Raw genomic sequence first — 21,621 nt, 5'->3', positions numbered from 1 at the left:
TGCCCACCTCCTCCCCCAGGGACAAGCTCAGGGCCTGGAAGCAGTCCTGACTATTGTTTCCAGGCCTTGTAGGGAAAATCCAGCCCAGTGTCTTTATAAACTACAGCCAACAGAACTCATTACTAAAGCTACAGCAATCTGTCAATCAAAGCAGGGCGATTTCTCCAGCAAAATGCAGATAGTGGAGGATAGTTACATACAAATAATATACAGTAGTACAGTTTCTAGTTGTAAATTATAGGGGAATTAGTGAAACGTCTCCAATCTGTCACTATGCAGCCATATTAGTGAAAGGCAAGTAGTGATACAATGATACCTATATTTTCCTTATACAAGAGGTGCAATTTTTATTAAACAAAAACAGTTGAATAAATCTGGCTGTTTCTACCTTTCTTTATCCTCATCATATTGAAATAAAGTCTCATTATGCAATCACCTGATCTTTACCAGATCCTCAAAAGTGTGGAAGAACACAAGAAATAGGAGCAAGAGTAGACCATATGGCCCATCAAGCCTACTCTGCCATTCAATACAATCATGGCTGATCTTGGGCTTCAATTTCATTTTCCTGCCCACTCCAAAAAATCTCTCTATCCCGGCTTTAAGTGTATTCAACAATAGAGCATCCACAACCCTCTGGGGTAGAGAATTCCAAAGATTCGCAGCCTTTTGAGTGAAGTAGTTTCTCCTTTCCTCAGTCCTAAATGATCAGCCCTTTATCTTGAGACCGTGCCCCTGTGTTTTAGATTCCCCAGCCATAGAACCGTAGAAACGTTACGGCGCAGAAATTAAGCCCATCATGTCTGTGCCGGCCAGAAAAAGATAAAAAAGAAACTAGCCGCTCATTTTAATCCCACTTTCCTGCACTTGATCTGTAGCCTTGCAGGTTACAGTGCTTCAGACGCAGATCCAGGTACCTTTTCAAATGAGTTGAGCATTTCAGCCTCAAAACCACCAATTTGGGAAGTGAATTCCAGCTGCCCGCCACCCTCTGGGTGAAAAGGTTTTTCCTGATGTTCCCTATAATCCTTTTATCAATCCCTTAAATCTATGCCCCCTGGTAGTTGACCCCTCAGCTAGGGAAAACAAGTCTTTCCTGTCTGCCCTATCTAGGCCCCTCATAATTTTGTACACCTCAATTAGGTCAACCCTCAGCCTCCTCTGTTCTAAGGAAAACAACCCTAGCCTATCCAGTCTCTCCTAATAGCTGCAATTTTCAAGTCCTGGCAGCATTCTTGTAATCTTCTCTGTACTCTCTCCAAAGCAATTATGTCCATCCTGTAATGTGACCAGACCTGTGCACAAATTTCCAGGTGTGGCCTAACCAGCGTTTTTTACAGTTCCAGCATTACATGATGGAAACAGTCTGGAAACGGAGGAAACAATCTCTCAGCATCCACCCTGTCAAGCCCCTTCAGATCGCCTCTGATTCTTCTACACTCCAGAGAAAATTGACCCAATTTACCAAGCCTCTAATCATAGGACAACCCCGTCATGCCAGTGACCAATTTAGTGAACCTTTGCTGTACTGCCCAATGCAAGTATATCTTCTCAGAAATATGGAGACCAAAACTGCATACAGTATTCCAAATGTGGTCTCACCAAAATCCTGAATGATTATAGCAAGACTTTTTTTATTCCTGTACTCCAATCCCCTTGCAATCCTTTGCCTCCCTCAGTTTTTGCCTCCTTTAGAGCTTTCCATCCATCCTGAAGTCTGCAGGCTCACTGTTTTCCAATTTAACCTTTTACCTGGAGGTCTTGTGGTGCAGTGGGTAGCGTCCCTGTTCTGCATCAGAAACTCCAGGTTTCACTCCCACCCCAGGACTCAATGGCCAAGGAAAGTATGCTCATAACACTACCAGACAGGTTAAATATCAACCTGCAAATCCTTCCAACATACGCTGTCAGGTGATAAGAAGAAGCGAGATTCCTGATCAGCCATGTGATGGAAAGAAGATTGGAGCCTCTACCATCACTATCCATAGCTCCAGACTACAACATGTATGTAAAAGCACATGTTGCCCCAGCAGCTTGAGCCCCCTGATTGAGCTGTAACACACCGCCACCTTTTACTCTTTCTGACCTTAGTGCCGTCTGTTCATTAGGCCTTGACCCTTCACCTGGACTTCTTAGTGAAAGATAATCAAAATCAATGTATAATGTCTCCCTGTGTCTGCCCCTGTCTGAAGGTTATGATTCATGCTGGAGTCTTCCACTTGAAGGTATTGTTATAACACCCAGTTGTCAATCACCATTATTATATCAACCTATAAAAAGGACATTAAAAATCAGGTTAATAACCAGGAATAAACAGTTCAAGAACAACAACAACTTGCAATTATATGTTATCTTTAACATAGAAAAATATCTCAAGGTGCTTCACAGGAGTGTATTCAGACAAAGATTTACACAAAGAATCAAAAAAAAACTTGGAAATGACCCTTAGGGAAGAAAATCTGCTATCTTTACCTGGTCTGGCCTACATGTGACTCCAGACCCACACCAATGTCGTTGACTCTTAATTGCCCATTGAAATGGCCTAGCAAGCCATTCAGTTCAATGGCAATTGGGGGTGGGCAACAAATGTTGGTCTTGTCAGCAATGCTCACATCCTTTGAAAAAACTTTTTTAAAAAAAGAAAAATATTTGGAAATGTGAATTTAATCTTGGTCACAGAGGTAAGCTTTAAGGAGAGCCATAATGATATAGAGGCTTAGAGAGGGAATTCCAGAACCTGGGGCCTAAAGCTGAAGGCACTGCCACCAATGGCGGGGTGAAGGAAGTGAGGAATGTGCAAGAGACCAGAATCGGAAGGAGGCAGAGTTCTTGGAGGAGTATTGAAAGGAAGAGACAAGGTCATGAAGAGATTTGAACATGAGGATGAGATTTTCAATAAAAACAGAAAATGCAGGAAATACTCAGCAGATCTGACAGCATCTGTGGAGAGAGAAACTGTTTTTCTCTCTCCAGAGATGCTGTCAGACCTGTTGAGTATTTTCAGCATTTTCTGTTTTTATTTCAGATTCCCAGCATTCACAGTGTTTTGCTTTTGGGCTAAGATTTTAAATTGGAGACAGTGGGGGACTAGGAGACAATTAATATAAGTCAGCGACTGTAAAGGTGATGGGTGAGTTGGAAATCGGTGCAGGTTCCCTCAGAATGATGCCGATCTGAATCTGAAGAGATCTGGATAAAGTTCAAAACAGAGATATGCCACCACTGGAATTTGCTGTTGTCGACGCGTGAGGGAACATGTCACCCTACTGGAAGTGAACACGGGTGATTGGAGTATCTCTCCAACAATGGGTCTGCTGATATTTTGTCTGTCAGTTTTTGATATGTTATTGCTGTGCTTAGCAGCAAGGCTTGATTTCAGCTATCAGCAACTCTGATAGAGCTGATAAACTTTCCAAACAAGCTGCAATTATCATTCCAGAGGCAGTGTGCCACTAGCAATATAGACAGGAAGCCCAGAGTTTCATGTTCTGGGCTGCCACAAGGTGTGTGGCATTTGTAGGCTGGTCAGGGTTGGCATAATATATAATTACAGCTTGTATTTTTGCATGTCTTGTCATCCAAACAACCGCTCTTTGTTTTGAGAACAGCAATAGTTATTTTAATTCAATTTTGGGATGTGGGCATTGCTGGCAAGATTGGCATTTATTGCCTGTCCCTAATAGCCCTTGAGAAAGTGGATGCTGGGCCACCTTCCTGAACCTCTGCAGTCTGTGCAGTGAAGGTACTTCCATTTAATGCACAATGACAAACTATTTCACTGTGTATGGCATCACCAGACAAGATTGATCCCATCTACACTCAAGCATCCAGATACATGCATTTTCCAGAATAGTGATCAGTAGGAAGAATCTGGTCTTTTTACTCTTGCTAATTTGGCCAGTTTTGCTATCCTTCCCTCTAGCCTACATCACGTTACCCTGGCTGGTACCATATAGGCTTAGGAAGCTCATTTGAGGATTCCAAATTCAACTTTATGCTTGTTACTTTGGGACTGCCCTGTTAGGGCATTGACTTTTTTTATTCTTTCATGAAATATGGGTGTTGCTGACAAGGCCAACATTTGTTGCCCCTCCCTAATTTCCCTTGAACTGCAAAGCTTGCTTGGCCATTTCAAAAGGCAGCTAAGAGTCAACTACGTATTGTGGGTCTGGAGTCACATGTAGACCCAGCAGGTAAGGTCATTAAGTGAACCAGATAGATTTTTATGATAATCAATGATAGTTTCATTGCCAGTATTACTGAGACTAGCTTTATAATCCAGATTTTATGAACTAGATTTAAATTCCATCAGCAGCCATGGTGGGATTCAAACCCATCTTAGCCCGGGCCTCTGCATTACTAGTCCAGGGACAGTACCGCTACACCACCATCTTCCCACTAAACTGCAGTGATGGAGCTAAAGAAAGAGAACCCCCAAACTCCAGTGACCTCTCCAAGTTTCAACAGTGAAACTGTTCCCACTGGCAGGAGTGGACATAGGTTCACAAAAGGAAGGAGAGGAGGGAGTATCTTGACTTCACGTCTTTGGAGCATGGTTCCTTATTCACTGCACTGTTCAGTTAATCAAAACAGGAGTAGGTTAACTTAAATATTGAGAGAGGAAGTTCAGTGACCATTTTGTTTTTCTTTCCAGCAATATTCTCAATGGGTCAGCTGTCTGTGTGTACAAGATGGCTGACATTGTAATGGCCTTCAAAGGTGAATTTGCACACAAAGCGGGTCCTGACTACAAGTGGGTGACCTATCCGGGGCGTGTCCCCTTCCCTCGCCCTGGAACAGTGAGTAATATTAACAATCTCTGAGGCAGTGTGCACAGCATCCAGTGAGCATGCGCTCAGGGCTGTATCATTGACAGGAATGTGTCTCACTCATTTAAAACAGAATTTCATTTTGCTCTCTCAACCTGCTGTGTCAATCTGGACAAATTTATATATGGCATTAACATTAAAAAAAAGGAGCAGGAATAGGTCATTCCAGAAATCTAGGGGTGGTGAACCTACGGAATTCTCTACCACAGAAGGCTGTGGAGGCTAAGTCACTGGATATATTTAAGAAAGAAATAGATAGATTTCTGGACTCTAAAGGCGTCAAGAAGTATGGAGAGAGCGCGGGAGTATGGCGTTGAGATAGAGGTTCAGCCGTGATCATATTGAATGGCGGAGCAGGCTCAAAGGGCCGAATGACACACTCCTACTCCTTTTTAGCTCAGTCCTAAGTGGTCTACCCCATATCCTGAGACTGTGCCCCCTTGTTCTAGACCCCCCCAGCCAGAGGAAACTTCATCCCTGCATCCAGTCTGTCCAGCCCTGTCAGAATTTTATACGTTTCAATGAGATCTCCTCTCATTCTTCTTAACTCAAGTGAATAGAGGCTTAAATAAAAACAAAAAAACTGCGGATGCTGGACATCCAAAACAAAAACAGAATTACCTGGAAAAACTCAGCAGGTCTGGCAGCATCGGCGGAGAAGAAAAGAGTTGACGTTTCGAGTCCTCATGACCCTTCAACAGAACTAGGTGAATCCAAGTACGGGGTGAAACCAGCTTTTATTTCACCCCTTCCTTGGATTCACCTAGTTCTGTTGAAGGATCATGAGGACTCGAAACGTCAACTCTTTTCTTCTCCGCCGATGCTGCCAGACCTGCTGAGTTTTTCCAGGTAATTCTGTTTTTGTTTTGAATAGAGGCCTAGTTGGCCCAATTTCTCCTCATATGACAATCCTGCCATCCCAGGATTCAGCTTGGTGAACCTTCACTGCACTCCCTCTATGGCAAGTGTATCCTTTCTTAAGTAAGGAGACCAAAACTACACACAATACTCCAGGTGCAGTCTCACCAAGGCCCTGTATAACTACAGTAAGACATCCTTACTCCTCTACTCAAGTCCTCTCCCATGAAAGCCAACATACCATGTGCCTTCTTAACTGCTTGCTGCATCTGCATGCTTGCTTTCAGTGATTAGTGTCCAAGGACACCAAGGTTTCTTTGTCCATCAACATTTCCCAATCTATCATCATTTAAATAATACTCTGCCATTCTGTTTTTCCTACTAAAGTGGATAACTTCACACTTATCTACGTTATACTGAATCTGCCACGTATTTGTCCACTCACTCAACCTGTCTAAATCACCTTGAAGCCACTTAATACCTTCCTCATTGCTCACATTCCCACCAAGTTTCATGTTGTCAGCAAACTTGGAAATATTACATTTGGTTCCCTCATCCAAATCATTGATATATATTGTGAACAGCTGATCCCAGCAGTACCCAACTAGTCACCGCCTGCCACTCCAAATAAGACCCGTTTATTCCTACTCTCTGTTTCCTGTCGGATAACCAATTTTCAATCCATGCCAATATATTACCCCCAACCTTATGAGCTTTAATTTTGCACACTAACCTCTTATGTGGTACTTTATCAAAAGCCATAACATAACCATGCAGGTAAAGAATGTGAAATAAGAAAGCATGGGAGAAAAACGAGTCATCAAATCCAATCCATTTACAGTCCTCATGCGATCTGTTCCCTTGATTGCAGAAGAAAGGCAGAGAGAAATAGAGATCGCCCAGCATCAGCATGAACATTACAGCCATCAGCAAGACAGATCATGAGCTTCAGCCACTGCTGACCTCATTGCCAGAGGCAATCAATCAGATGAGACATCAAATTGTCCATTCTGGTGAATGTAAAAGATTTCATGAAGCCATTCAAAGAAAAACAGGGAGTTCCTCTGTTTTTCTGGCCACATCTCCGAAGTAGATTAATCAGTGACTTATTACATTTGTTGTTCCTGGGACCTTGTGATGAAGCAATTAGTTGGCACATTTGCCTACAAGAGCAATGAAACTTTAACAATAATTAATTCCTGAAGATGTGAACAGCAGTATGTCTTGATTACAACAGGACAGGAAATCCATTTGAAATGGAAAAACAGGTGCTTGTTTTGGGTGGGACTCTTCATCAGAGATGGACTATTGACTATTCTGTTAACTTAAAAACTTGATCCAGGGGATAGTCCTGTTTCAAACATAAATCCTTTGACAAACCAAATGTGCACCGATCAGGATTAACCATGTCGGTTTAGGGGAAAAATATTGGTCAGGACACCTGGAAAATTTATTTGAATTAACAGCAATTATACTTAATAAGTCAAAGCAAATGGTCTTCTGTGGATCACATCTCACATTTTCAAAGCAAGCCAGTCCCAGAACTTTCTATGTTGATTTATTTTAATCCATTATCCAAAAGATATTGAATCCGTGATGCAATTTTTAGCAAAGCCTCGAACTACAAAGCCATATCTGTCACAGTCTTATGGTTCTACATGTGCACTTACTTCCAGTGTCCCAGCAGCACCTATGGGAGCTTCAGGTCAACCCGTGAATACCCGGACGAGGCAATCTTCTTTATCCGGACTCACCCGCTCATGCATGACTCGGTCTACCCTGTGAGTCAACGGCCAGTGCTGATGCGAGTTGGCATGGATTACAAGTTTACTCGGCTCTCTGTGGACCGGGTTGAGGCTGTGGATGGACAGTATGACGTGATATTCATTGGAACAGGCGAGTAGCCATAATAACCTTTTAAAAATCCACCAACCAGCTCTCTTAAAAAAAAAAGTACCTATTAATAACAACTTTATAATGGGGGTCTAACATTTAAATTAAATTAGCGCTTTACTAATTAGTCAGTTATATGAAAAGAACTATTCTGGGTTTGACTCAACTCCCCACCAGCAAAATAATTAACATCAAAACCTTCCAAACTATTTTACAAAAGCGTTAAACCATGCAGAAGATGCAAACCTCTCAAGCATGCAGAACAATAGGTGTCAAATGTACCTGTGCATTTTGCAGTAAATGGTAATTGGATTGTCTTCTTCTGGTAAATGTATGAGCTCTAGTCACTGGTATTGCCAGTGTATTATAGTAGAACATAAATTGGCAGAAGTTCCCTTAAACATGTTGTAGATTGTTGTTCACTTGAGGTGTATACCTATTAGTGCCAGACTAGCAACTACCCCCATGTCTACTTATCATACAGACCTGTTGAGAAAAGGTTAGAAAGACCATCACATCCACTATTGCCCTCCCTATCCATGGGGGGGGGGGGTTTGTTGCTGGGCAGGTGACAAAGATAGAAATAAAAAGTCTAAGGCCAATTTCAGGAAGACCTCTTGGAAATCTCTTCCTGAGGCATCAAGAAAGTGCCATGCAACCTATCCATTCTACTTCTGATCCTCCTCCTCATCTTCCTCTTCATCGTCCTTGTCTTCCTTGTTGTTAGCTTGACTCACAACCCCTTATTAGGAGAATTGGCTTGATCCCACTGTGGGTGTTGGGGATGGCTGAGACACTGTCATTGTACACCTCTTGAACACAAATACCTGGCTGGATGTCAGCACAATATTCAGAAGCCCAAGCGCTGGCCTCCCGGTAACCAAGGTATTCTGTCCATTCCTAGAGTCACAAATTTTCCACCCTTAGTACTCAACTCCCCCAATTTCAGATTTGTGCTTTGCAACAGATGACAGTCACCTCACAGCCAGTAGGCAAGGAGACTTTCACACAAACCATCTGGGTGGAAGTTAAAGACCAGTGGGTTAAACCATTGTGCCACCAGGTACTTATGAATTTGTTGCACACAGCAATCAAGATCATCATGAAATGTTACCTATAATCCCTGATGAATTGTGACTGATCATCTGTATACTGCACTGCAGCTCATAACGGCTGCCACTTTTGAAATATACAAGATTCCAAAGGGATTTGATTGGGTGGATGCTGAGAGATTGTCTCCACCGGTCAGGGAATATATAACACGGGGGCACAGTCTCAGGATAAGGGGCCCAGCATTTAGGACTGAGATGAGGAGAAGTTACTTCACTTAAAGGGTTGTGAATCTTTGGAAATCTCTACCACAGAGGGTTGCAGATGCTCTATCGTTGAATACATTTAAGACTGGGATGGACAGATTTTTGGTGTCTTAAGGAATGAAGGGATAGGGGGAGCAGGTGGGAAAGTGGAGTTGAAACCCTAGATCACCTATGATTGTGTGGAATGGCAGAGCAGGCTTGACAGGCCACGTGGTCTACTCCTCCTTCCATTTCTTATGTCCTTATGCCACTTGATGTTGCCAGTATATGCAGAAGCTGGCTGGTATCCTTGTGCTGTAACTGTAGTTTGACTTCAGAACATTGTGACTCTCTCATGTTCTAAACCAGTGGAGCCTTATCATCAATTGTGTTTAAAAACAAATCAACTTCATAAATCTTATTTTGCTGGTCTTACTTGCAATACGCAATAAAGTAATTCAGCTTTCCATCCTGGCACGTTTAAGCAAGAACTGTTTAATCAGTTCAAGGAAGGGTTTTATGCTTGTTTTGGATATTGATGAAAGCAGATAGGGCAAAGGGCCTGGAAGATATTGTAGGACGGAATGTCTGTTGCTCCTTTACTGATTACACTGAGACAGTGCTCGCAGGCCACACTTTATAAAACAAGAGTTGACACTCCTATTTTGTTTTTCTACAGACACTGGAGTGGTCCTAAAATCTATCTATGCTCCCAAAGCAAACCAGGAGGTAGAAGAGATCATTCTAGAAGAGTTGGAGGTATTCCAGGTAAGTAGGGAAAATTAGAGGTAACTGAATGGAACTAATTCCATATCTTACTGAAGCTATCAAAGGACTTCACCAACATTAATCCAGCTGCAACATTTTGAAAGAAGGAAGGATAGATATGACAGGAGATGTCAGACTTGCAAACAGAATAATGACATTTGTGCTGCAGCTGAGGTGACACTGGTCCAGGGAAGCAGTATGAAGTGGTCTCATTTTACTTCAGTCCCACTTTTCATTTGTAGGGTGTAAGAAGAAATAGCCATGAAGGGAAAGGGTGAGGGGAGAGCCGGACATTGTGAGGAAGGGTGAAGGGAGTCCCAGTTATTGTGAAGAAGGGTGAGGGAGACCCAGCTATGAAGGGGAGCATAAGAATGTAATAAATAGGAGCTGGAACGGCTATATGAATTCTCAAGAATGCTCCACCATTACATAAGATCATGACTGATATAACTTCATTTTCCCACCCTATGACCCTATCCCTTGATCCCTTTAGTTGCATAACAATCTGCCCATCACAGTCTTAAATGTATCCAATGACTTCGCAGCCACAGCCCTCAGAATCGAGAATTCCAAAAATTCACAGCCCTCTGGGTGAAGAAATTTCTCCCTATCTGAGTGCTAAATGGCTCAGCCCTTATTCTGAGACTGTGATCCCTAGTTCGAGACACTCGATCCAGGGAAAACAGTCTCTCAGCACCTATGCTGTCAAGCCCTTTAAGTGTTGTGTGCATTTGAATGAGAGTGCTCCTCATTCATTTAAATTCCAAACAATAGTCCACTAAATCTCTCTTCATAGGATGATCCTAGACCTCAAGAATCAATCTATTGAAATTTGGTTGCATCTCCTCTGAGGCAAGTGTATCCTTCCTCTGGTATAGGGGCCATAACTGTACACAGTATCCAAGTGTGACCTCACCAAAGTCCTATATAAATGTGACAAGACTTCCTTACTCTTATATTGCAGATCCTTGCAATATAGGCCAACATACCACTTGTCTTCCTGTTTGCTTGCTGTACTTCAATGTTAACTTTCTGTGATTCACATACAGGGATACTCAAATCCCTCTGCGGGCCAACAATTACTAGTCTCTCGCCTTTTAAAAATATTTTTTTCCATTCTTCCTGTCAAAGTGGATAATTTCACATTTCCTCACGTTATACTCCATTTGCCACCTTCTTGCCCAATCACTTAACCCATTAATCTCTCTTTGCAGCCTCTTTGCATTCTCCTCAAATCCTCCTGCCCCATGAGGAGATTCAGCCATGTTGGGTAAGGGTATGCAACATTCCAATCATGGCGGAAAGGCAGTGAGAAAATGCTCAGCTGTCTTGAGGAGATGTTGACATGAAGCGTAACTGGTGTGAGACGCTGAGACTGAGAAATGAAGGGTCATATGGCCTTTGCAGACTGACTTAATTTAGCCACTTGACTTAGGTGGCAGAAAGGCTGGGAAAAATGTGAAACTGTATCAGGGGAAATGGAGGCAACGTTCAGTGGAGTTGAGTTGGGGATCGTAATTCAGATTAATAATTTTAAGGAACAAAGGCATCTCAGTTAACAACGATATAGTGCAAAGAAGCTGTATATTTAGGCAGTGTAAAAAAAAAAAATTCCTGATATGTGCATGATCCTAATAAGGCTATTTCTTGGCAAATCATTTATACATTTATGAAATTTCAGTCAGGCAAGTCATGTTAGTGTGCTTGCCGTGGGTTTTAGCACTCAAGGGACTAGTTTGGCATGAGATATATCAGAAAATCCAAACTAGACCCTGCTGTGCTAAAACCTACATGAATGCCGACCACTGAATTACTATTGCCAGGGGATTAGAGAGAATACATGCTTTTATTTAGGGCCTTCTTTAATATTACTTCTTTTTAAATGTATTTTCTCTGGCTGTGTGTGATCCTCCTTCTGAAGATTTGTGGGGCTGCTTTGCGAATTAGAAGCCTACAAGTGACCTACTGACCATCTAATTGAAACGAAGCCCAGACTATCGTAAAATAATGATGCAAGAAACTATTTGTTTCTTTTGATCAGTGTTAAAGAGGAGGAAAAGTCATCTTAATGATCTCATGTAGCCCAAATAAAACGAAGGGACAAATTGCTGGTCGGAAAGGGCCTTTGCATAAGCCATTTGGTGTAAAGTCCCCTATTCAGTTACATCAGGAGTTGGGAGCTCTGCACTCTGTCAGAACAAGAACCCAAAGGAACAAAGAAATAACAAAATGATGTTTTGTAGGGGAATTTTTTTAAAAATAATTCACAAGATTAGGCCAGCCTTTGTTAGGAACATAGGAACATGAGTTGGCCATTCAGCCCATTGAGCATGAACATACGAATTAGGAGCAGGAGTTGGCCTGTTCTACTATTCAATAAGATCATGGCTGATCTGATTGTAATCTGAACTTCACGTTCCTGCCTATAACCTTTCACCCCCTTGCTTATCAAGAATCTATCTACTTCTGTCTTAAAGGTATTCAAAGACTCCGCCTCAACCACTTTTTGAGGAGGAGAATTCCAAAATCTCTCAACCCTCAGAGAAAAAAAAATTCCTTGCCTCTGCCTTAAATGGGCAACCCCTTTTTTTTTTTAAACAGTGGCCCCTACTTCTAGATTTCTCCCACAAGAGGAAACATCTTCTCCACATCCACTCTGTCAAGTCCCCTCAGGATCTTATATGTTTCAATCAAGTCACCTCTTACTCTTCTCAACTCCAATGGATACAAGCCTAGCCATTCAATTAACTCATGGCTGATCATCTACCTCAGTGCCACATGCCCCACACTAACCCCATTTCCAACACTGTTGCCCACTCCTAGTTGCTCTGAATGAGCGGTTTGCTAGGGTACTTCAGAAGGACATTAGTAACACATCAATGTTACTTACAGGCCAGAGAATAAGGACGGTAGATTTCCTTTCCTGAAGGAAAGTAGATAGATCTTTGATTAGCAAGGGGGCAAAGGATCCTCGGTGGGGGGTAGGCAGGAATGTGAAGTTGAGGTTACAATCAGATCAGCCATGATCTTATTGAATGGTGGAGCAGGCTCGAGGGACCGAGTGGCCAACTCCTGCTGCTAATTCGTATGTTTGTATATTCATGCTCGATGGGCTGAATGGCCTACTCCTATTCCTATGTTTCGAACAAATGATAGCCTAATTCTGTAGCTTAAAAAAAATTTCCCCTACAAAACATCATTTTGTTATTTTTTTTGTTCCCTTGAGTTCTTGTTCGGACAAAGTGCAGAGCTCCCAACTGAATAGGGGACTTTACGCCAAATGGCTTATGCAAAGGCCCTTTCTGACCAGCAATTTGTCCCTTTATTTTATTCGGGCTTTTCTTTATTTTTCTCTGCTGCTTTTCAGCTTTAAATAAAAAGTCTGAGGTAAAAATGATATTTCAACTGTTAATATCATGGACACCCCCTTAACTGTGCTTTAATTTCTCCTCAGGACAAATCACCCATCACTTCAATGACCTTGTCCAGGAAACGGGTAAGCGGTCACAAACTGCATATTTATTTGCGATAATTCATGATGAAATCTTTCTATCGAATGTGAAATCACAATGCCCTGAGTGGCAGATTGTGAAAATTATTTCGTGGGAGTAATGGAGTAGAGATCACTTCCCATTGCTGAAACAGTTCGCAAAACAACATCTTGTGTGAGCTTCAAAACCAGCGACTCAAAACTTTTTTAACTCTGTCCAATAATAAGAAAGATTGACATGAATTCACAGGATCCAGACGTACACTATCAGCAGTAACAGTTCTTGGAAAAAAATATACTCTGGCCTGTGGAGTGACTCAATCATGTGGCTGGGCTGCATTTTGCTAGCTTCTGCAGGGGGAAGCGGCTGCCTGGATAGATATTACCTTGGGCCATGTCACCGCTCTGAGGGAGCAGAGGCATAAGTCAGTGTCCAGGATGATACCTGCTCCCAGTTAAACATAGGTAGTAGTGACTAAATAAGACTGTGAGCTTCCAACTCCACAATATATGTTAAAAATAAACTGAAACTTAGGAGGGATTTCCAGGCAAAAGCTTTTTCTGAGGATTTATGACCCACATTCCATTTAAAGCCCTTGCAATGATTAACATGTTGCTATCAGGTCTGTAATTGTATGTCTCTCTCTCTCTCTCTTTTGGGGGACCATACCAGAGATGTGGGCAGCATCTTCTGCCATTTTTAATGGTATATTTGGAGACGGAGGGCAATAATTAGGGTAGGAGGGCAGTGGGTGAGCACCCCGACTCCACCCCAATTGAATCCAGGGCAGGAAGGCCTGTGATTGACCTTCCTGCCTCGCTGCCAATTGAGGCCCTTAAGTGGACAATTAATGCCAGCTACCCTTGTCCTGCTGCCACTGGTATTAACTCAGCTGCGGGCAGGCCTATTGCCATGCTGCGTGCACGACAAGTAAACCTGTGCGGGCTACTTGTTTCCCTGGGATTGGGTCGGGAGTTCTCTCCTTCAAAGGCACTCGGTGCCTGATCGAGGGACCCGGCATTGGGATGGGGAGTTGGGGCACTGAGACCCAACCCCCTGCCCTTGCTGCTGACCCTCCCTACAAATGCCCTACCCTGTGACCCTGCATTGCATGAAACCCCTCCCATCATTAATTACCTGTGGCTTGGGCCTCATTGCGAGCCTGGGCCTCGGCTGGGTCACTATCATGCAACAGCAAACACTTCCCCTATGGCACTGCTGAGCAAAAGAGCTGCCGGCCTCTGACTGGCTGGCACAGCTCTCGGTGGGCAAGACCTCCTAGGGTCCTGATCTTGTGGAAAGGCCTGCCACTGGCCTCTCCACTGCCTGTTTGGCTTGTGGTTCAGTGGACCCTCCCCTAAAGGAGGCAATGGTGGGGGGTGGTCTTTCACCAGCTCTTCTGCTGGCAGGCGAGACTCAAGTTGCCTCCACAAGACTCTTTCCCCGCCCTCCTCTCACCTCCCCACCCCCCACCCCCCCACCTGTGTGACCTGCATGTATTGGATGTCTCATTGGACATTACAATGTCCTGTGCCATTCCGCCCACAGATGTCAGTATAGCTGCCATTTCTGGCTCAACATCCATACCGCCATCTCCACGTCAGAACAAGACCTACAGTCTGACTGACTTCACTGAAAGAGTGCTGCACTGTCAGAGGTATCTTCTTTCAAATAATACATTAAACTGAGGCTCTGGCTTTAGTCTCAGCTGGATGTGAAAGACCCCTCAGTGCTATTTTGAAGAAGAGCAGGGAAGTTCTCTACTCTAAAGTGAGTTGTTATGATCTGGGTGACACTGCCTAAAAGAGAAGTGCATTGAATAGTAACTTCTGAAGAGAATTGCATGGATATATGAAAAAGAAAAAGAAGATCCAGGCTATGGGGAAAGAGGGGGAGGTGAGTGGGACTAAATTGACAGCTCTTTCAAAGACTTAGCACAAACACAATGGGCCTAACAGCCTCCTTCTGTATTGTATAATTCTATGATCTGAGTTTAAAGAATGGTGCCTTGAAAACAGTTGCCAACTGTGGTTTTCATTACAGCAGTGGCTCTACGTTGGCTCAAAGAGTGGCTTGGCCCAGGTCTCCTTGTACCAGTGTGATTTATATGGTAAGGGCTGTGCTGAATGCTGCCTGGCGCGGGATCCTTACTGCACCTGGAACGGAAGCTCCTGCAGCACATACTTACCCAGCAGCCGCAGGTCAGTCCGTTGCTGCAGTAACTTGCCTGCTTGATTAATGTTTTGTCTGTTCGTTGTCTTGCTGCGTACGAGTGTGCATACACCACGACAGCCTGGATGTGTAAAAATCCTGAGCTTGGCTGGTCCGTCACACTCCAGATCTCACATTCAAGAAATTCCAAAGATTTAAAATACAAAGATTTGAAATAAGTGAAAAACGGTGCTGCTTTTTCTCATGTTAACAACCTAAAGACAGACACTGGGAATTTACAAGCAGCTGCTAATCTATAGAAACTTTTCACAGTAGTTAGCCTCAGGATGTACCTGTCTGGACCACATTCCCTCCCCGCCCTCGTGAACTTGACCAAGGGAGAAATTAGTTCAAATACAACTTCATCCTAGTTTTCTGCATCACAACTTTGTTCTGGCATCCCGACTATCCCTACAGTGATACAGTGTATTACTCAGTACAAGAGAAAATTGAACACTGGTTCATGGATTGTATTGTACCATATGAGAATTTCTAGACCATTAGGTTCGCATTCATCAAGTGAGAGATGCGACAGATGAAAATGGAACACCTTATATAGCAGCATGCACTCCCAAGTCAGTCAAAACATGGAGCCTCAGTCGTAGAATGAGGTTCCCCCTCAACACCCAATTATGTGCCTTACCCCAAATCTCAGAAATACACTTCCTGCTACCTGAGATGGAATGTTTAAAGTTTGCACACCAGGCATTCTGATTGGCCTAAATGAGAGGGCCAGTTGGTCCAGGTTAGGGGCTGTATGCATGTATGGCATGCTCCCGTTAGGAACTGGGTGGAGACTGTTCCACAAAAAGCCTTTACATGGAAGGTACAGCAGAGAAACAGGCTATTCAGCCCAACTGGTCAATGTCAGTCTTCATCCTGCACACACACCTCCTCTCTCACCTCTTCATCTCAGCCTTTCAGCATAGCCTTCTATTTATTTTCCCTCATGTACTTATCTAGCTTAACCTTAAATGCATCTGTGCTATTGCTTCAACGATTCCACATGGTAGCAAGTTCTACATTCAAATCATAAAGAAGTTTGTCCCAAATTCCTTATTGGATTTAGTATTCCACCAGTCTTGGATCAGTTTTGAACCCAGAGGTGAAAGGAGGATATCTTTATCACCAAGGAATATCAAAGGGTTAACAGTTATCCAGGTTGCTAGTTTACCATATAAACATAAGAGCATGTCATGTCTAGTGTGTAACAAGACACTAACACATCAGGAGAATACAGCATTGCTTAAACGCCAGAATGTGTTACCACAGCCATGAGAGACATTGCAAGTTCTGCATAGGGATTTTGGACTATCATTAAATGTCCATGATTGTATCACTGAACTCATGACAGGAATGCTATTGTACTATGTGACTCCAAATCTGAATTAGCATCTCCAGGGTTATCTGAATACATCAAATGTTTTGCACCTCAGTTATTCACCGTGGATTTTCACAGCACAGGATGGCCCTCAGCTCTTTAACACAGGAATTCCCTTGATTTGTTGGCATCTTATTATGTGCTCCAACCTACATGCACCCTTGCACTTGAACCAGCAGCCTGCTGTAATAGTGATGGGGTATGTCAGCTGCTGATACCTGGATTGGTCCCAATTACCAGCTAAAAAAGAAACATCCACTGAACTCTAAGAGAAAAAATCCCTCTCCTGAAGAAAATGGAATTCAAAGTCCTTCAATAACACACACCCCTTAACCATTATTTTATATGTAAACCATCTAAACCCCTCAATTATATCCCTGCCTGTAGCTCATTCCCAGTATTCAATTTTCTGTGTATAACCCATACCAATTCCTCAGTTCAATTCCAGCCTTTAGCTCACTCATGGTCATTCATTACCATTTATATATTCAATTATTTTAAACACCTCAAAGTCCTAGGTTAGATTTCCGTCCATAACTCTCCTGGGGATCCTTTCTATATATAAACATCCAAACTCCCCATTATATGTAATTATTACTCTCTAATTTCACCACATAATGAGACTTACTATCTGTGAAGTAAATACTAAGGATTGGGCAGCTTTCAAAAGCCTTCCTGAGGCAACAGATTTGGCCATTGACACAGGGCATCTGAACTCTTAGCTGTTGGATACTGTTCAAATAAACCACAGGATAAAAGAGAACACTTTGGATTGAGACTTCAATGGGTTGCTGTTGAACCTGACCCCTTGCTGTTATGTTTGCTTGCAGAAGACACACTCGACAGGTCGCTCTGAATGGAGACCCTTTGACTCAGTGCTTCAACCAGGGAGGTAAGTGTCACCAATGAATGAAAAGGTCAACTCATTCATAAGTGTAATCATTGAAACGCTTACATTTAAGAAGTAACCTGTCAAACTGTTTGAGGTTAAATTAAATTTCTTTAAAGGCTTTTTTTTGACAAATAATCAAGTAATTTTCCAGTGTTCCTATCCTCAAAAGCAAAAGACAAAAGGAAGTCAGTACAACCCTTGCATCTGCTAAAGTCAAATTGCAGCCAACCTAGAGAAGTTGTAGAGGGGAATTTTTTTGGACTTTTTTTTGGCTATCTCTACAATGCATCATAGCAACTTATCAAGACTTCTTTGACAGCACCTCCCAAATCTGCAACCTCTACCAACCAGAGGACAAGAGCAGTGGGCACATGGGAACACCACCACCTGCAAGTTCCCTCTAAACCACACACCACCCTGACTTGGAACTATATCACTGTTCCTTCAACGTCACTAGGTCAAAATCCTAGAACTCCCTACTTAATAGCACTATGGGTGTATCTACGTTCTGCAGTGTTTCAAGAAGGCGGCTCACCAGCACCTTCTCAAGGGCAAATAGGGATGGGCAACAAGTGCTGGCCTTGTTAGCGACACTCACACACTGTGAATGAATGATAAGAAAAGACAGTTTCCAAAATTTTCAAAATATAAGGTTAAAAAGTGGCAGGAAAGAGTAAGAGATCTTAAAAGAGTACAACAGGAGCATTTTCTGAGAGAAAATTTTATAAAAGTTGCCTTACAGCAGTTGGATTTCTGTGTTTAAAGAAGTCTAATTTATTTTTTCCCATGAAACCCTAGGAAAAGGCAATACAATAAAATTGCACAGATGTCATCCTTTTTGAAGTTAAATGCCAGATTGACCATTTTGAAATTTGAGTTTCATTGGGAAGAGGGATGATTAGGGATCAGTACCTGTTCCCAATTCGGAGATGTGGGAAGTCTTTTGCACTTTTTGTGGACACTGAACCCTGCACCAATCTATATAGGCTTTGTGAGTCAACAGTGTGTGAAGTTAAAACGATGATAAAGCCTTGAGAAAGCATCACAGTTGAATATTCTGACAAAAGATGGAGGAGAAAACACACACCACGTACCAGTTTTTTGCTGCCATCTTAACGTGCTGCCGGCTTCTAAATCCTTCCAAACCTTTCCTCTCCCCCCAGGCCCCCATTTATTCAAAGGTTACTCGATGGGAATTGAGCTCTTAACCTGACGTTGAATATTTAAATGAGGTGGTCCCACCAAATTTGCCAGCAGCTGCTGGTGCTGCCCTTGGGCCTCACACCACAATGTGGATTTTCAGAACCTGAAATGTTAGTGGATTATTCAACCTTGGAAGTCAGCACATCTGTGCTACTCCCACTTTTGTCAACAGTCACTGGACAGTGATCAGGAGCTGATTTTCTGACTTGAGCTGATTTTCTTTTCCCTAGCTCAGTGCTGCGGTGGCCAGTTTTAACCCATAACTGCTGACTTCAGCTGACTCAGCATGGACAAACAGTCGGAGTTAGGTCCTGTTTATGGCCTGTATGGTTCAGTGACTCACTCAATAGGCCATTGTGGGGGACGGGTGATGGGGTTGTGGTGGTTGGGGAGGAATGCAACTTTGAAATAAAAGCGAGATGTAAAAGGAGAAGGTTGGCACCAAGACCAGTGTGGAGGCTGATCAGTGCCTGAAGGGTCAGACTGCTTTGAAATGGTGGCCAGGCCTTTTTGTCTCCACATGCCACAAATTCACCCACAAGATATTTAACCGTGGCTTGTGTTTCAGAAAAATAATGATCAGAGGGTTTGTAAGATTAGTAGGCTGTTTCACTAGAAAAATAGTGGCAACTGGTTCTGTGTAATTCTGTGCAGGTGTGAAGGTTTACAGCAGGAGAAAATGGGACATCAGTTCACTTTTGTCTTCTGCTGTCCTTACTGATCTCTTCAGGGCCAGGGATGGGCTGACAGAGGGCAAAGCACCCTTAATGTGGCATCATCAAATTCTCCTGGATCAGACACAATATGGATTTGGCAGGTTAAGGATAATTTCTCTGCCCTCTTAACGTGATCCCAAGTCTGATACAGTGCCGGTTAGATGCTAAACTGTTCAAATGTGTTCACCCTCAAAAGCAATTGCCAGTGCACATAATTCTGGGCAGTTTGCAAGGTGGCCCCACAGCCAGACTGCCCAGATTAATTTCACATTGGACTCTTACAGTCAGCACAGAGGATTCAGCATCCATCACCCTTCACTAGGCTCAAACCCTGGGGTCAGAGGAAAGAGGGTAATGCCTGTCACCCTGGGTTTGGATTCTTTAACCACTATTTTGTAACCATGTTCAAGAACAGCAATGAGATAGAATCCATTCCTAGCAATTGTGCTGATGGTAAAGTTAGCCTACTTGAACCCAGAGCTTCCAGCCTAGAGGTAGGGATGTGACACAAGACGTCCCTAATTCTGTACTATACCTTCAAATAAACCAAACCTATGTTCAGTTTACCAATCCCATGTGAGATTGGTAAGTCTGTATTAAGCAAAGGTAGAGAAGTGTGGAATCAAGTGTGACAGTCCCCTGTAGCTGGATGTTAGTAAGAGGTGTTGGAGAAGAATGTTACCATTGTAATCCATGATTATCCTGCCATGAATTGATAAACCAGTTGTCTGCCAAATCGGTTCAGGTCTGCATCTTCTGAACTTAAGGTAGCAGAGGTGAGGGCTGTACCAGTGGTAAAAGCCAGGGTGAGAGTAATGGCTCTACTGGGGACCAGGGCATCAAAGGTGGAAGTGATATCATAAGACTCGGATAAATGGATGTTTGTTAAGTATGGATATCAAGAGATATAAAGCAAAGAGGGGTAAATGAGGTTGAAGTACAAGACTATCTGTGATCTACTTGAATGGGGCAACAGGTTCAAAGGGCTGAATAGCCTATTCCTGTTCCTACTGTCCCTATGTTGAGATAATGATAGCAATACATTAGAGCTCTCAGTAACTTGTTTCAGGTTAGGCCAAAAAGCCTTGGACTTAAAGATTTAAGGAGGCTTTTTGAATCAATTACTATAACTTCAGTAGTTTACAGTTTACCCTGACAGTTTTCTGTATTTGACCTTGAACTTGTGGCCTCACCCTGATGTAGACCGCAATGAACAGCCAATAGGACTCATTCCTGCTTGATGGTGCAATATAGGGTCCTTCACTCCAGTAAGTGCTGTGTGAACTCTGGCTTGCACTGCAATCTATGTGGTGCTTCAGATTCCACTGGTAAGCTGCAATATTTGTTGTAAACTGATTCAAAGCCACTAAAGAGTTTGATGTAAATATAAAATGAAACTTACTTATTTAGCAGTCCCGTTTAGCCATAGCCATTCATCTTAACATAGGTGCTGTGATGTCTAGACATTTGGCTGAAAAATATCCTCAGGAATTAACAATACAATTAGGCTACATACAGTAGAATCATTTTGGCTCCTTTGATAACATACAAAATTGGAAAATATGAGGGTTTTTAAATATTCTCTTGCTCCTGGAAGATTCATCTCAAACTCTCATAACAATAAATGGTCACTGAGACATGATTAAATATGGCATGAAGGTGTTGTAATGCAGCCAGTATCCCTGAGTTTTACCCTGCCTCTAATCAACATGCCACTTCTATATGCTTACTGTAGGGGCCATGCATACCTGGACTGAAGAGAAGGTGATGTTTGTTGTTGAGGGGAATAGCACATATTTGGAATGCATTCCCAAATCACAGCTTGCTACTGTCACGTGGTTGCTGGAGTCGAGTGACAAGAGTGGGCGGTTGCAGGAGGTAAGGCCTCGTTTTACTCTGGATTTTATCTCCTAAGTAAGAAACTGCACTACAGACCTATCAGAGGGTTGAAAATTCCTCTCAGGTTTTGGCAGCATAGGATGGTAAAGCTTGCACAGCAAGATTTCGAGGGCTGGATTTTTTCCATGATGTTAGCCCACTTTTTACTTTCTGCTGCTATTTCCAGCCTCTGACAGGTGGGACCG

At 42.9% G+C, this 21,621-nt stretch overlaps 1 protein-coding gene across 2 annotated transcripts in view; it reads left to right on the top strand.

Annotated features, from left to right (window-relative positions):
• sema3h (sema domain, immunoglobulin domain (Ig), short basic domain, secreted, (semaphorin) 3H) overlaps positions 1–21,621 on the top strand; it is a 167,254-nt gene that overhangs the window by 132,623 nt on the left and 13,010 nt on the right. For both annotated transcript variants that reach the window (XM_041191590.1, XM_041191591.1), the window contains exons 10-16: positions 4,655–4,799; positions 7,364–7,583; positions 9,555–9,643; positions 13,098–13,139; positions 15,178–15,335; positions 17,557–17,618; positions 21,273–21,415. In XM_041191590.1, the coding sequence (XP_041047524.1) occupies positions 4,655–4,799; positions 7,364–7,583; positions 9,555–9,643; positions 13,098–13,139; positions 15,178–15,335; positions 17,557–17,618; positions 21,273–21,415 (859 nt within the window). The remainder of the gene's footprint in view (positions 1–4,654; positions 4,800–7,363; positions 7,584–9,554; positions 9,644–13,097; positions 13,140–15,177; positions 15,336–17,556; positions 17,619–21,272; positions 21,416–21,621) is intronic.

This window comes from Carcharodon carcharias, chromosome 7 (assembly GCF_017639515.1).
Source record: "Carcharodon carcharias isolate sCarCar2 chromosome 7, sCarCar2.pri, whole genome shotgun sequence".
NCBI lineage: Eukaryota > Metazoa > Chordata > Chondrichthyes > Lamniformes > Lamnidae > Carcharodon > Carcharodon carcharias.
The sequence above is the reverse complement of the archived record's forward strand: the minus strand, read 5'-3'. Positions and strand labels throughout refer to the sequence as shown.